Raw genomic sequence first — 14,015 nt, 5'->3', positions numbered from 1 at the left:
ATCCTGCATAGCGTCCTTCAGCTCAGGCTCCCCGAGCTGGACCCCCAAGCAGGACCCCCCCACATTAGAAGGCCCCACTCACACCTTCCTCTGGATGCTCCCTTCCCTCAGGGTGAGGACCCTACAGGCCAAGGAATTTCCTGCCCAAACAGCCCAGACCCAGCTCCTGGTCCTCATGGACCACTTTACCAGGCACTCGCAGTGTACACACACCGAGATTAAGGGGTGACGGGAGGGCAGCAGTTTTCAAGGGGGTGGGTAACGTTGGAGCCCTGCACTGGGCATCTACACCCACCTGACTAAGGACTGCTCTGGTGGGAGATGGCACAAGGGGTGGGAAGAGAAGGGGGTGTCCTGATACAACCATGTTCCAGAGTCCCAGTTCTAAATCAAAATCTAACCTTCTAGGACCCTGTGAAGATTTATTTGTCAAGGCAGGAAGGTAGAACCTATTTTATCTAACAGTTTCTTCATTTGATTGATAATGTCTAATGTTTAAACAGATGGTGTGGGGGCTGCCATTTGTAATCTTGTCCCTGATCTCACAAAAATGTGGGGTGGGCTCCCACCCACATCCAACATCTTGCTTTCTGGAGTGTTCCCCAAATGCTGGATGGGCAGTTCTGGGCCCCATTATCTACCAAAGGAGTTTTGTACCGAAATAAAGGACTTTTCCTAATTTACTAAACAAAATTAAGATAATGGAGAACTTTCCGAATTTTTAATTTTGACTCAATTTTCTTTTTCTTCAATCTTTGCCTATCTGCTAGTAGTTGCAAGCACGTATACAGGAAACATAACAAAAACCGTACATACACATTAGAGGGGACAGAAATTGAGAGAAAACTAGAGACAGCTGAACCTGACGGTGTGGGTCTTCTATGGGCCTGAGTAACTCGTGGTTTTGATTTTGTGTGGTCAATATAGCCATCTTTCCTAACAGTTAAATCACTTCTAGCTCATGGTGACAGAATCAATTATGCCTGGTCATATGCTGTCTGACTTCTCAGTGCTGTGTCCTAGAACAAGCTGAGAAGGTGCTGAGTGAATTATTGCCCTCAGTTTACAGAAAAGGCTAAGAGAAATTCCATAACTTTCCCGAGGTCACCCTAGTATTAATAAATGGTGAAGTAGGGGTTGTAACAGGTCTGAGGAATCCTCCACACCACCTGACCTCTTGATGAGACAGAACACCTAGTCTAAGGGTAATAAGAATGTCTTCTCCTGAACTTCCCTGATGGCCCAGTGGTTAACAATACACCTCCCAATGCAGGGGAAAGTGAAAGTCGCTCAGTCATGTCCGGCTTTTTGAGATATCATGGACTATACAGTCTGTGGAGTTCTCTAGGCCAGAATACTGGAGTGGGTAGCCTATCCCTTCTCCAGGGGATCTTCCTGACCCAGGAATCAAACTGGGGTCTCCTGCATTGCTGGAGGATTCTTTACCAACTGAGCTATCAGGGATCCAATGCAGGGGACATGGGTTCAATCCCTGGTCTGGGAACTAAGATCCCACATGCCGTGAAGCAACTATGCCTTCATGCTGCAAATAAAGAGCTCACATGCTTCAACAAAGACCCAGCACAGCCAAAATTAAAAATAAATAAAAAGAAAAGAGAAAAACAGAACCTTAAAAAAAAAAGAATGTCTTCTCCAAGTGCCCAGATTCTGTTCATAAAAAACACTAGACTTTAGGTTGACTGTCCATTGAGTTCATATGTTTTACCATATGCACTTGTATTAAAAAGTAACTGGTATTTTGTTTTGTTTGTCTACATTTTAGAAAGGTCTTTGAGAGTATTTTATTGAATTGCCACATTGGATATACTAAATTAGCCAGAGGGCAAACCATGATGGAAAATTATAGTTCTTGTCTTCTATCTTAATTAGAGCTTACTAATTATCTTAACTAGTGCTGCTTTGGTGGAGAAGGCAATGGCACCCCACTCCAGTACTCTTGCCTGGAAAGTCCCATGGACGGAGGAGCCTGGTAGGCTGCAGGCCATGAGGTCGCTAAGAGTCGGACACGACTGAGCGACTTCACTTTCACTTTTCACTTTCATGCATTGGAGAAGGAAATGGCAACCCACTCCAGTGTTCTTGCCTGGAGAATCCCAGGGACCGGGGAGCCTGGTAGGCTGCCGTCTCTGGGGTCGCACAGAGTCGGCCACGACTGAAGCGACTCAGCAGCAGCAGCAGCAGCAGCAGCACTGCTTTGGAGTGATCAATCCTACATTTGTTTAGCCGTAGATGAAGTTGGTGGCTCAGATGGTAAAGAATCCACCCACAGTGAGGGAGACCTGGGTTCGATCCCTGAGTTGGGAAGATCCCCTGGAGGAGGGCATAGCAACCCACTCCAGTATTCTTGCCTGGAGAATCCCCATGGACAGAGGAGCCTGGTGGGCTAGAGTCCATGGGGTGGCCGAGAGTCAGACACAGCTGACCACCTAAGCACAGCACAGCACAAAGTGAGAAACTAAATCAAGAGGGTTCATTCTGGCTTTGTTCTTCAGAATTTGATTGATTTTCAAACATAGGTACTAATTCTCTTGTAGGCATTGCATTAGGAAGGTTGAATCAAAGTAAAGTAAGAACTTCCTCACTCTGTCTTTTCAAAATGATCAGTGTTATGAGTGACTCTGAAACTCTCGGAGCACTCAAAACTCAGGACCACGATTCAAGGGAGGGTTTGGCTCTCACCTACCCTCTCCCCACCCAGCCTGCCTGCCCCCAGCTCAACAGCCTCCTCCCCTGAGCTGTCTGGAGCATAATTCACACCTATGAATGGCATTTTCACTTCTATTGCTATTTTGTAAAAAGTAGAACCAGAACCAGCACATGCTTCTTCTCTCCCAGGGCCCCTGTGGTGGCAGAAGTCAGGTCCCGGGAGCTGGTGGCCTCGACGCGGGGTCCCTGCCCCACATCCCCCCACTAGTCACACTGCAGTCAAGGCTCATCGGAAAGCCCTCCCTCCACTCCCTCCTCATGGACGGCCAAGTGCCATCAATTAAGACGAAGCAGAAGGATTGTAAAGATGGTCAGATTTATGAGCCTCTCTTATTACTGGCCCTGTCTCAACTGAGTGTTAGCCACAGCACTATCTCCCTCCCAAGTGACTCCAACCAAGCACTGGCTGCCCACGTGTCCCATCGGGCCACGCCCTCTTCCATCTGTGGGCGCCTCTCATAGAAAGAGGCTCCAGTGACCCTGGGCTCTCCCCCAGGTACTGCAGCCACTTCTTGTTTCATGTCTTAGACGGCCCCACGACTCCCCCTCACCTCTGGGCTGTCCACCCACAATCCACTGTGTGTGCGTGCACGCTCAGTCGCTTCAGTCGTGTCCGACTCTTTGTGACCCTATGAACTGTAGCCCGCCAGGCTCCACTGTCCATGGAGATTCTACAGGCATGAATACTGGAGTGAGTGACCACGCCCTCCTCCAAGGGATCTTCCCAACACAGGGATCAAACCCAGGTCTCCTACATCTTCTGCATTCGCAGGCAGGTTCTTTACCACTAGCACCACCTGAGAAGCCCCCACAAAGCCACATCTGCCCTCTAAACTCCTTCCTCTTCATCCCAAGGTGTTCTCTTGGCTCTCAAAGGAAAAACTGGACTATGGAGGTGGATCTTGGCGGCTGTTCCTGGGTCATGGCCTGGCAAATCAGGCAGGGGTTGTCCTGTGGGTGGTGAGACCCCACAATCCCCGGGGCTTGGGGGGGACCTTCTATTTTCCTTCCATTACATATCTTGGGGGATGGTGACCCCAGCCAGAAGCCAGCCATTCAGACCCACCCAGACTCCAAGTTCTGACATCTCATTCAAATCTCATCTAATTCATATCAAAGGATAGTCCCTGCCCTCTATCCCACCTCCTGGGGCCTCAGGCCTCCTTTACTTCTCATCTGGTCCACCATCCCTTCTCCAGCCCCTGGTAGAGTGGCTTTTCAGGAAATCAGATTGGATCACAGCCCTCCGCTGCTAAAAAATGGACAGAAAATGCCTGTAAGAGAGGCTCTCTCCTTCCCCGCAGTCTCCCTGGCCATGGACCCAGCCTTATCTAGGCCCCTCCCCAGCAATACCTGCACTCTAGTCCATCCAACGTCTTGTCCTTTGTCACCAGAACATGACATGCACTTGCAGCCGCTCCACCTTTGAACATGCCGTCCTGCAAATTGCACCTCTCTTCTAGCAAATTCCTGCTCATCCTTCAAGTTGGAGCTCAAAGGTCCACTCCTACAGGAAGCCTTCTCCTATCCAGGTCAGCTTGAGCTGCCATAATAAAAACCACAGACTGAGGACTTAAACCACAGAAATGAGTTTTCTCCCAGATCTGGAGACTGGAAGTCTTTGATCAGGGTGCCAGCATGGTCAGGCTCTGGTGAGGGCTCTCCTTCTGGCTTACTGATGCCACCTTCTCCTTGGGTCCTCACATGGGGGTGATGAGTGGCAGGAAGACGCTTCCTCTTTTCCTTTTTTTTAATAAGCCACTAATCCTATCAGACTAAGACCCCACATTTATGACCTCATTGAACTGTATCTACCTCCTGAGAAATCCATCTCCAAATATAATTACACTGGGGGTTGTGGTTTCAGGATATGAAGTTGAGGCAAATACAATGGCAACCCACTCCAGTACTCTTGCCTGGAGAATTTCGTGGACAGAGGAGCCTGGTGGGCTATGTCCCAGGGGTTGCAAAGAGTTGGACACGACTGAATGACTAACACTCCTAGCACGTCCTCAGTTGGTTGCACCCTCCTTCAAAGCCATATCTGCCAGGGCAGGATGTTCCTTTACCACAACACACTCACCCTTCCTCTGAATCCATGTCTCCCAACATACATCTGACAAAGTCATGGATTTGTTGCCTCTACCCAGTCCCACTTCCTGCTCCTGCAGCACTGCCTCCTCTGTGAGGAGGCCCCTGTCTTTTAGCAGACTTTGGATGACAACGTGTCTGTCTGCCCAGCTGTGACCAGAGCTCTGAGAGGGCAGGAGCTGCTTCTCCCTCACCTCTGGGCACTAAACACCTTGCACAGAGCTGGCCTGGTGGGGAGCTTTCTGCTTCTGCTATGGGAAGACCTACAGCCCTGGCTCTGATCCCTGCCTGGTATCTCTCACTCCCACAGTGAGGTCTTACTGCTGCTGCTGCTGCTGCTAAGTCGCTTCAGTCGTGTCCGACTCTGTGCGACCCCATAGACGGCAGCCCACCAGGCCCCCCCACCCCCATCCCTGGGATTCTCCAGGCAAGAGCACTGGAGTGGGTTGCCATTTCTTTCTCCAATGTATGCAAGTGAAAAGTGAAAGTGAAGTCCCTCAGTCGTGTCCGACTCCTAGCGACCCCATGGACTGCAGCCTACCAGGCTCCTCCGTCCATGGGATTTTCCAGGCAAGAATACTGGAGTGGGTTGCCATTGCCTTCTCTGAGGTCTTACTAACAAGGTCTTATTCCAATGCTCCCCCAGCCCAGGAGCCTCTGCAATTTTCTTGGATCCTAAGAGGAGACTTGCCTGCTGTGTGCACAGGGCAGCAGATGTACAAGCTAGAACAGGTCATTGTTAGTAGCCCTCTCTTTGTTCCTGCACCGGGGCAGACTTATTTTTAGCATCGCAGCGAAAATGAAAATCCCATTCCATGTTTTCCCTCCAGGTCTCCAGAGGTACACGGTGTATAAATGGTCCTGCACCCTGGGGCAGAGAGCAGCTCCTCATATAGGCATTTATTGAATACATCCACTTTTACTCCCAGGCCAAAAGTATCAAGCTGAAAATATCTTACGTATGAGCTCTGGACCAAAACATGAAGCAGTTGGGTCATTAATCATGGGTAATATGTTGAATAGGAACTTGATTAAAGCACAGTCTGCGTTCCCCAGACGAAGCTGCTTCTTTGCTGTGACCACAGTGGAGTTTAGCCTCCCCCGGCCTCGCTTTCACGCTGCGCCTCCTTGAGGGCTCCTGGACGAGTGGTGGCGTCTCGCCAGCCTTTGGAAGCCCGCTGTCCGCGAGGGGTCGTCACCGGCTCAGCCCCAGGGATTCTCAAGCAGGCAAACTTCCAGATAGAGCCCAGACGGCGTTGGTCTTCGGGGCACTTAGTCGATAAGGGGCAATGGGGACTAGAAGCGGGAGCAACTTGCGGGCTCTCGAAGCCCCAAGGGAGTAGGCTGTCTCCGCGATCCCTAAGCAGAACGCGCGAGGCGCCACGTGGCTGGGGAAACGCGCTGCCTTAAACCCCTTCCCCCTGCAGCAGCCAGGGCGGAGGCGGCGCGGCGCCCAGGGGTCACAGGGGCCCGGCCACCTTCTTTCTCAGGATTCCAGGGACCCAGCGCCCTGCGAACCAACCTGCAAGGCTCTCTCATTAGGTGCTTGGACCCAGAGCCGCAGAGATTCGGAGACCCCGGCTCTCTCCACAGCCCCGCTCGCGCCTTGGAGAGCACCTGAATGGGGAGTAGGGGAGAAGGTTGTGGGTTCCAGCGCCGTTGATCGCCGGCCCCGCTTCGGGATCCCCGTCTCGGAGTCAAATTCTCCTCCTCCCCCTATGCGTCTCCCCTCGCCCGGGTACCCCAGCCCCGGAATCCAGCTGGGCCCGTCCCTCTGGGGAAAAAACGCGGCCCCGCGCCGGGTAGCAGCGCCAATTCCGTGCACCTAGCAACACCTAGAGCTCCGGCAAGGAGAAATAATTAACAAGAAAGTTTCCCAGCCCGGGCGGGTGGACGAGCCGAGTCCTCTAGACTCCCGGACTGTGGCCGCCTCCCCTTTCCTCTGCTCCCCGCGGGGTCCTAGCGCCCGGCACTGCGGGCCCGTGTGACCCTGGAGTACTTGCGCGTGTGGGGAGGGGGGTGGGTGGAGAGGAGCGGAGAGGTACTTTTGCGCGGAATCTGTGCGGGTGCCTGGGTATCAGAGACGCAAAATCCCGGTTCTCCTTGGCATCTCCAAGCGGCAGCGTGCACTGGGCCGCACGTCCGAAACTGTTCCCTGCCCCCCACCCCTGACCCCTTCTTTACGCAACCTTCTTGCAGAGTACGCGGACCCGGACGGAACCGGTTCCAGCTTTTAAAGTGAGTCCGCGCCAGGGAAGCTCAGAGACCAAGACCTGCCTCTCCGCCCACCCCAACCAACCCTAACTCCCTGTGTGGCGTCGGGTGTTCCCGGGCTCCCCGATCTTTGGCTGGAGGTGGGTCCCCTGGAGAGGCTACAGGAGGGGGCCCTGCCGTCGACCACTGCTGCGCGGGGGCGACAACTCTACCCTGGGTGGGGCACCGCGCGCGGGTCTCGGTTCGGCGGGCGACGCAGGAGGTAGTAGGCGTTGCCCCGCGGCCCCTCCCAGCCAGCGCTGAGCTCCAGCCCCACTCGCCGCCCTCTGCAGCCCGCAGGCGCTAAGACCCAGGAGGCGCTGCTCCGTTGTCACCGTTTGCACACTAGAGGGCGACAAACCGGTATAAATGCTGGGCCCGCGCGGGCCTGGCCATTCGCGACCGGGAGCTGAGCGGGCGCGAGCGAGTAGGGGCTCTGGGTGGGCGGTGGCAGCAGCGGCGCCCCGCGCAGGCTGGAGGCCGCCGAGGCTCGCCATGCCGGGAGGACTTTAGCTCCCCCATGGAGTCGGCCGACTTCTACGAGGCGGAGCCGCGGCCCCCGATGAGCAGCCACCTCCAGAGCCCCCCACACGCGCCCAGCAGCGCCGCTTTCGGCTTTCCCCGGGGCGCGGGCCCCTCGCAGCCCCCCGCCCCACCTGCCGCCCCGGAGCCTCTGGGCGGCATCTGCGAACACGAGACGTCCATCGACATCAGCGCCTACATCGACCCGGCCGCCTTCAACGACGAGTTCCTGGCCGACCTGTTCCAACACAGCCGGCAGCAGGAGAAGGCCAAGGCGGCCGCGGCCCCCGCAGGAGGCGGCAACGACTTTGACTACCCGGGCGCCCCCGTGGGCCCCGGCGGCGCCGTCATGCCCGGGGGGACGCACGGTCCCCCTCCTGGCTACGGCTGCGCGGCAGCCGGCTACCTGGACAACAGGCTGGAGCCTCTGTACGAGCGGGTCGGGGCGCCGGCGCTGCGGCCGCTGGTGATCAAGCAGGAGCCGCGCGAGGAGGACGAAGCGAAGCAGCTGGCGCTGGCCGGCCTCTTTCCCTACCAGCCGCCGCCGCCGCCGCCGCCGCCGCACTCGCACCCGCCGCCCGCTCACCTGGCCGCCCCGCACCTGCAGTTCCAGATCGCACACTGCGGCCAGACCACCATGCACCTGCAGCCCGGCCACCCCACGCCGCCGCCCACGCCCGTGCCCAGCCCGCACCCAGCGCCCGCGCTCGGCGCCGCTGGCCTGCCAGGCCCCGGCGGCGCGCTCAAGGGGCTGGCCGCCACGCACCCCGACCTCCGTGCGGGCGGCGGCGGCGGCGGCAAAGCCAAGAAGTCCGTGGACAAGAACAGCAACGAGTACCGGGTGCGGCGCGAGCGCAACAACATCGCGGTGCGCAAGAGCCGGGACAAGGCCAAGCAGCGCAACGTGGAGACGCAGCAGAAGGTGCTGGAGCTGACCAGTGACAATGACCGCCTGCGCAAGCGGGTGGAACAACTGAGCCGCGAACTGGACACGCTGCGGGGCATCTTCCGTCAGCTGCCCGAGAGCTCCCTGGTCAAGGCCATGGGCAACTGCGCGTGAGGCGCGCGGCGGCGGGACCGCCCTGGGCTGGTCGCCGGCTGGGACCCAGGGAGTGGCTTCGGGTCTCCGGATCTCAAGACTGCCCGAACCGCGTAAGCCAGGACCAGGAGATTCCGGTGCTGCCTGAGAGCCTGGCCTGCTGCGCGTGCCCCTTGCCTTCCTCTGCGCCGGACACGGTGCGTCTAAGATGAGGGGTCAGGCAGAGAGGAGAAGCGCCATGGGGCTGAGCCGGGAGCCCGGCAACTCTAGTATTAAAGGAATAACCCTGTGCCTTGGAAACGCAAACTCACCGCTCCGATTCCTACCGAGTAGGGGGAGCAAATATGTGCCTTGTCAATTTATTTGGAGGGTTCTTGCCCCCACGAGAGGAGGGGTGCAGGCCCCCGGCAGGAGGAAGGTTCAGGGAGCTGAGATCCCGATAAAGCCAGCACTGGCGGCGGCTCCTGAGCGCCTGTCCTTGGAGGGGAGGAAACACAGGGACTTGGGGCTTTGAACCTAAGGTTGTTCCCCTTGTTCTGCGTGAAGGTGGAGGGTCCCTAGTTCCTTGCCTCTGAACTCCCAGCCTGCAAAAGGCTGGGCTCTCCCGGGCAGAACTCACTGAGATGGATGTCACCAGGTGACCAGTGGGAGCCTGCGACCCCTAGTCAGATCAGAAAGCTAGGTCGAGGGTTAGCTAGGAGGACATATGTTCATGGGATTGATGGCCTGGTGGAAGAGGGGAACCTAGAGATCTGGTCTGGGGGTCAGTAGGGGGTGGTGAAGGGACACTGGGACCATCAGCCTTGTCTGTACTGTATGTCGCCAGCATTGCCATATACACATGAAGCACAATCAGTCCATCCCAGAGGGACCGAAGTTATGAGAAGCTTTCCAAATATTTTGCTTTATCAGCCGACATCAACACTTGTATCTGGCCTCTCTGTGTCCCTGCGGTGCCTTGTGCAATGTGAATGTGCACGTCTATGCTAAACCACCATTTTATTTGGTTTTTGTTTTGTTTTGGTTTTGCTCAGAAACTTGCCAGAATGAGGCTCTTCGTCAGCAGCTGCAGGGAGGGTCTGCGGCTGTCTTTCCTTTTGGTTTTGGGATTGTTTTTGCTCCCAGGGGAACCAAAGAGGCGAGGTGGGCTTCCCCTTTCCCCTCAGCTCTCCCTGGGGGTGGCTGTGGGCCTCAGTCCCCGCCAGCCCTGGCTGTGGGCAGCCTGGTCCCCCCAGAGGCCCTGGCTCCGGGTCTGGAAGGGAGGCGGCCTCAGCCAGCGTTCACTCACCGATTCGATCGCTGGGCCTGGGAGCGGGGAGGGCGGCTTTGGTTCTCTTCTTTGGGGAGGACATAGAGTTTCATGCTAGATGTTTTATGTATTATATCTATAATATAAACATATCAAAGTCCGTTTTGGTGTCTTTTTAAAACTAGAAAATCTACTTCCAAGGTTTTTTGTGGGCCAGGTCACATTTGTGAATAATCACAGCATATTCTTTGGCTGAGAGCCTGACTTTCATTAGCTCTCCACCCATCCTGAGCCCCTCTTTACATTAAGGGGGTGACTTCTCCCAACCAAGGCAAATAAATGGCAGAAGGTAGACAAGGCTCGAACCTGAGAAGGCCAAAGCCTGGAGAGGCTCCGGGTATGTGGTGGGAAGAGGGGTGTGCCGAGGTATAATGGGGCCTTGGTGTGGCCTCTCAGCCCCTGGCAGGAGAAGAGGGACTTGGAGAGGGGGCCCTCTGCCTGAAGTTGCCACAGCCTCTCTGGAACGCGGGCAGACCTGGCCCAGGAGCTCCAGGCTCCAGAGGCCCTTTGACCACACTGACTTCCAGATCACTCACAGCCCCAGCTCTGGAAGCCTTGCTCACACCTGCCTTTGCCCCAGCCCTCCGGCGGGACCGTGGGCGGGCAGGGAGAGGCCACAAGCGGTAAGGACCCTCCACCCCTCCCCGCTTGCTCAGGCCCACATGACTGCTGCCTCTCCCAGTGGGGGCCCTGACAGGAGCCCTCCACGGGCCCTCCTCACCTGCCCTGCCCCAGCCCACCCAGGAAGGGGGACCCACAGCAGGCCTGCACTGGATGTCTGGCCCTTCCCCACACACTGCAGGAAAGGCAAGGAACAGGCCCAGCATTCGCCTCCCCACTGCGCCCACCCTGAACCAAGTCCCTGACTCCAACAACTGCACCATGAGGACAAGTATTCAGGACCCCCCCACCCGCCCCCAGCAGCAGTGCTGCCTACCAAGGGAGGGCACACACTCATGTCCGCAAGAAGAGGGCCCAGGAGGAAGTAACCCAGGAGACCAGCAGGGCTTTCAAGAGTTGACTCTCTCTGAGGGTAAAAGGCAAAACTCTTTGCCTTCTGTTTTCACCTCGAGACTGTTTACTTGAGCAGCTGACACCGTATGCCAACGTGGGCTGTGACCATTTCAAGAAATTACACATTCTTTTTAAATTCTGAAAATTTTCGCTTCACCTCCCGTGTGGTTAACGGGGTGACTTAGCTGCCTCCCACCCCACTCCCCGACCCCCTCCGCCGCCCTATCTCTCGGTCCCTGTCTTGCCTCCTCCTCACCCTTGGCCGCCCTTGGTGGAGGAAAGGCCGCGAGCCCCAGTGAGGAGGCGGCAGCCTGCCCCGCCGCCTGGGAACCAAGGAGGCAGAGCCCCACCGCCTGCCTAGAGGCCTGGGGCAGGCCACAGCTTGCTAGGCCCCAGCAAACCCTCTCTGAGTTCAGTGCTAATTCCAGTTTTTCTTGTTTGAGGGGGCCAAGCCTCGGCTTCCCCCTTTGCCCCCAGAACAGATCCCAAGACAAATGGGGGAGGGGCGCCCCTCCTGCCTCACACCTCTCTCTGGTTCCACTGTCCCAGCTCCAGGGGTTTCCTCTTTCAAAGCTCTCTGCTCAAGAAAGGGCACCCCTCCTGTCGCAGACCCTGAGGTCCAGGGCAGGCTTTGTTGGGAACAAGACAGCCCCAGGAAAGGGGTGGGGCTCATGAGGCCCCCAGTAGGGTCCCCAGTAGACAGAGCAACCCACTTGGGGGGAGGGGGGAGCATGGGGTGAACCTGCCTGGCATGTGCCCTGTGCCAAGGCAGAGGGGCCCCCACGGAGAGCTGGTCCTTACCACCCACTGCTTCCTGAAGGGGCCCTCATGGTTCCCCTCCTGACTGCAGCCTTCATGAAGACTTACTTCAAGAGTCTGGCATGAGAACACACCCCACGTATTTATTGGATGCCTACTGTATGCCGGGGGGTGGGGTTGGGGAGGCACGAACAGTCCTGTGGACCCGAGATGCGCTTCAAGGGCGACAGGGCAATAAGGGGAAGTTCAAAGTGGAGCAGAGGCCCCCAGGGAAGGTTTCTTGGAGGCAGCAGTTTTGACCAAGACCCGGCCATGGGCCAAGTCCACTATGTCTGGCTGCCTCTCCTATGAGGGGTGACAGGGACCTCAGCCCCACAGTAGGTCACTGGAGCCCAGGGTCCCCTGAGAGCGCTGTTCGGGGGAGCCAGCCTCCAGGGAAGGAGCAAGGGCAGAAGGAGATGGGAGGTACCCCTTGGCACCAGATGCCTCCTGATGGTTGAGCAGTGTCGCCATGTCACCCTTATCTCCTGGATCTCCTGGGAATCTGTGAATACGGGGTTTGGCCCTGACACCTGTGATGAGCCACTGGGACTGCTGAGGAGCGTCTGCCACTCCCAGGTCTCCCGCCCCCACCTTCCCAGGCAGGAACCTGCCAGTCTCCTCTCAGAGAGCTGTCGATTTCCTGGGAGAAAATGGGGAGTGGGGAGGAAGCAGGAGGCCACTCATGGAGCAGGTCAAGGGTGAGCAGAAACCCTGGCATTGCTCAGCCACGAAGCTCAACTTCCAAGCACCCACAGACCTTCCACCGACACAGGGCCGCGTCCGTGCCGGGGCCAAGGCAGTATTCCTTCTGTTCCTTCCTACGATGGCAGGAAGGGCAGGGCTTTACTCTTCTTCAAATGAAGTAAACCACCGGTGCCTCGCCTTCGAAAGGTCTTTCTTGTTTCTCTGCAAGTCTCTCGCTGTCTCCCTTCTCAGGACACCCCCTGCCCCTCACCCTCCCCCAAATGCCTTTCTGTGGATGGAGGATTTGACGCAAGCAGAGACATAGGAAAGATACAAATTCACTATCAAAGCATCCTAGCCCCATCCCAGAGCAATTAAAAAGCCAGATGGAATCTCTGGGAAAACGGCATTAATAACGCGAACAATCTGTGCAGGCCGGCAGGGACCCAGGAGCTGCGGGCGGGGGCGGGGAGAGGCTGGGGTGCTGGAGTGTGAGCTCAGAGCAATGGCTCCGCTCTCTGTGGCCAACCAGGGAAGAGGCCTTCACAAAGGATATGTCTAGGCCTAGGTCTGGCCACAGCTGGGCTGTCCCCTCTGGCCCCTGCAGGGCCCACTGTGCATTCTGGATCCTGGTTGCTGAGAGCCAGGCAAATGTGGAACCCATTACTCAGGCAGCCACAGCCTTGGCCAGCCCCTTTCTGGCACCCAAGAGCTTTGCTTCTCTTCACTTTTGTTTTTGTTTATTATTTTTCTAGCCTTCTGGCCCCACCCATCTGAAACAGGCCTCCCTGGGTGCGTGTCGCCCAAAAATTTCCTTTCTCTTCATTAGCTGTGTCCAAATCTGCTGCCCATTCTTGAGGACAGCAGGAGGTGGTGCTGGGGACCCCCGTGGGGCCTGAACCCCAGGCACTCCCCTTCGATTGCAGAGTGGCAGGCGGTCCTGGCAGAGCCAGCTGAGCTCTCAGAGGCTGGCATGATTGCTAGGAGAGCAGGGCACAGGGGGTCTCTTCTGCCTGGCTGCCTTGTGGGGCCTAGAAGGGGCTGAATGAACTCCACAGGCAAAGAAACTTCTGCTGCTCTGAAGCCTTTTCTAGGCCGAGCCAAGGCAGACACTTTAGTAGCCCCATTTTCCAGACCATGGTTTGGAGCCCCACCCAGGGTGGACTTAAAGATGTAGTTTTTTTATAGCCATCAAGTTGGGATGGGAATCGGTGTTATTAAAAACATCCTTTGTGATTCTTACATACCCAGAGAGCCACTTTCTGAACTTCATCTTCTTGTTCCCCATCCTTACCCTCCACCTTCACCCTCCCTGGAAGCCGTTCTCCTCCAGGTCACTAGAGCTAAAGCACGCAAGCTTGCCTGGGATCCTGCCTTTCTTGGCCCCTGGCTGAATCTGGCCCCCATGGACATCCACTGTCTGGCCCACAACAGGTCTTCAATATGTGTGTCTGAACTCACGGATCTCTCTGCAACTCATCTCTCACCCTTAAAAAAAAATCCACACCCTCTCCACTCCATGCAGGGTCTGGGGCAGAGGGGGTTGGTCTGAGGTTCACCAAGCAGGGGTTGGAG

The 14,015-nt window shown here is 56.6% G+C and overlaps 1 protein-coding gene across 1 annotated transcript; it reads left to right on the top strand.

Annotated features, from left to right (window-relative positions):
- The first annotated feature begins 7,056 nt into the window (after positions 1-7,056).
- CEBPA (CCAAT enhancer binding protein alpha) lies at positions 7,057-10,042 on the top strand. Its single transcript, XM_070770916.1, has one exon. The coding sequence runs from the start codon at positions 7,592-7,594 to the stop codon at positions 8,651-8,653; it is 1,062 nt and encodes a 353-aa protein (XP_070627017.1). The 5' UTR covers positions 7,057-7,591; the 3' UTR covers positions 8,654-10,042.
- The last annotated feature ends 3,973 nt before the right edge of the window (positions 10,043-14,015 follow it).

This window comes from Bos indicus, chromosome 18, assembly GCF_029378745.1.
Source record: "Bos indicus isolate NIAB-ARS_2022 breed Sahiwal x Tharparkar chromosome 18, NIAB-ARS_B.indTharparkar_mat_pri_1.0, whole genome shotgun sequence".
Taxonomy (NCBI): domain Eukaryota; kingdom Metazoa; phylum Chordata; class Mammalia; order Artiodactyla; family Bovidae; genus Bos; species Bos indicus.
This window is presented reverse-complemented; position numbering and strand designations above follow the sequence as displayed.

Bases quoted from the DNA above. Each gene is read 5' to 3' on its own strand.
- CEBPA (XM_070770916.1), top strand. From the start codon at position 7,592: ATGGAGTCGGCCGACTTCTACGAGGCGGAGCCGCGGCCCCCGATGAGC.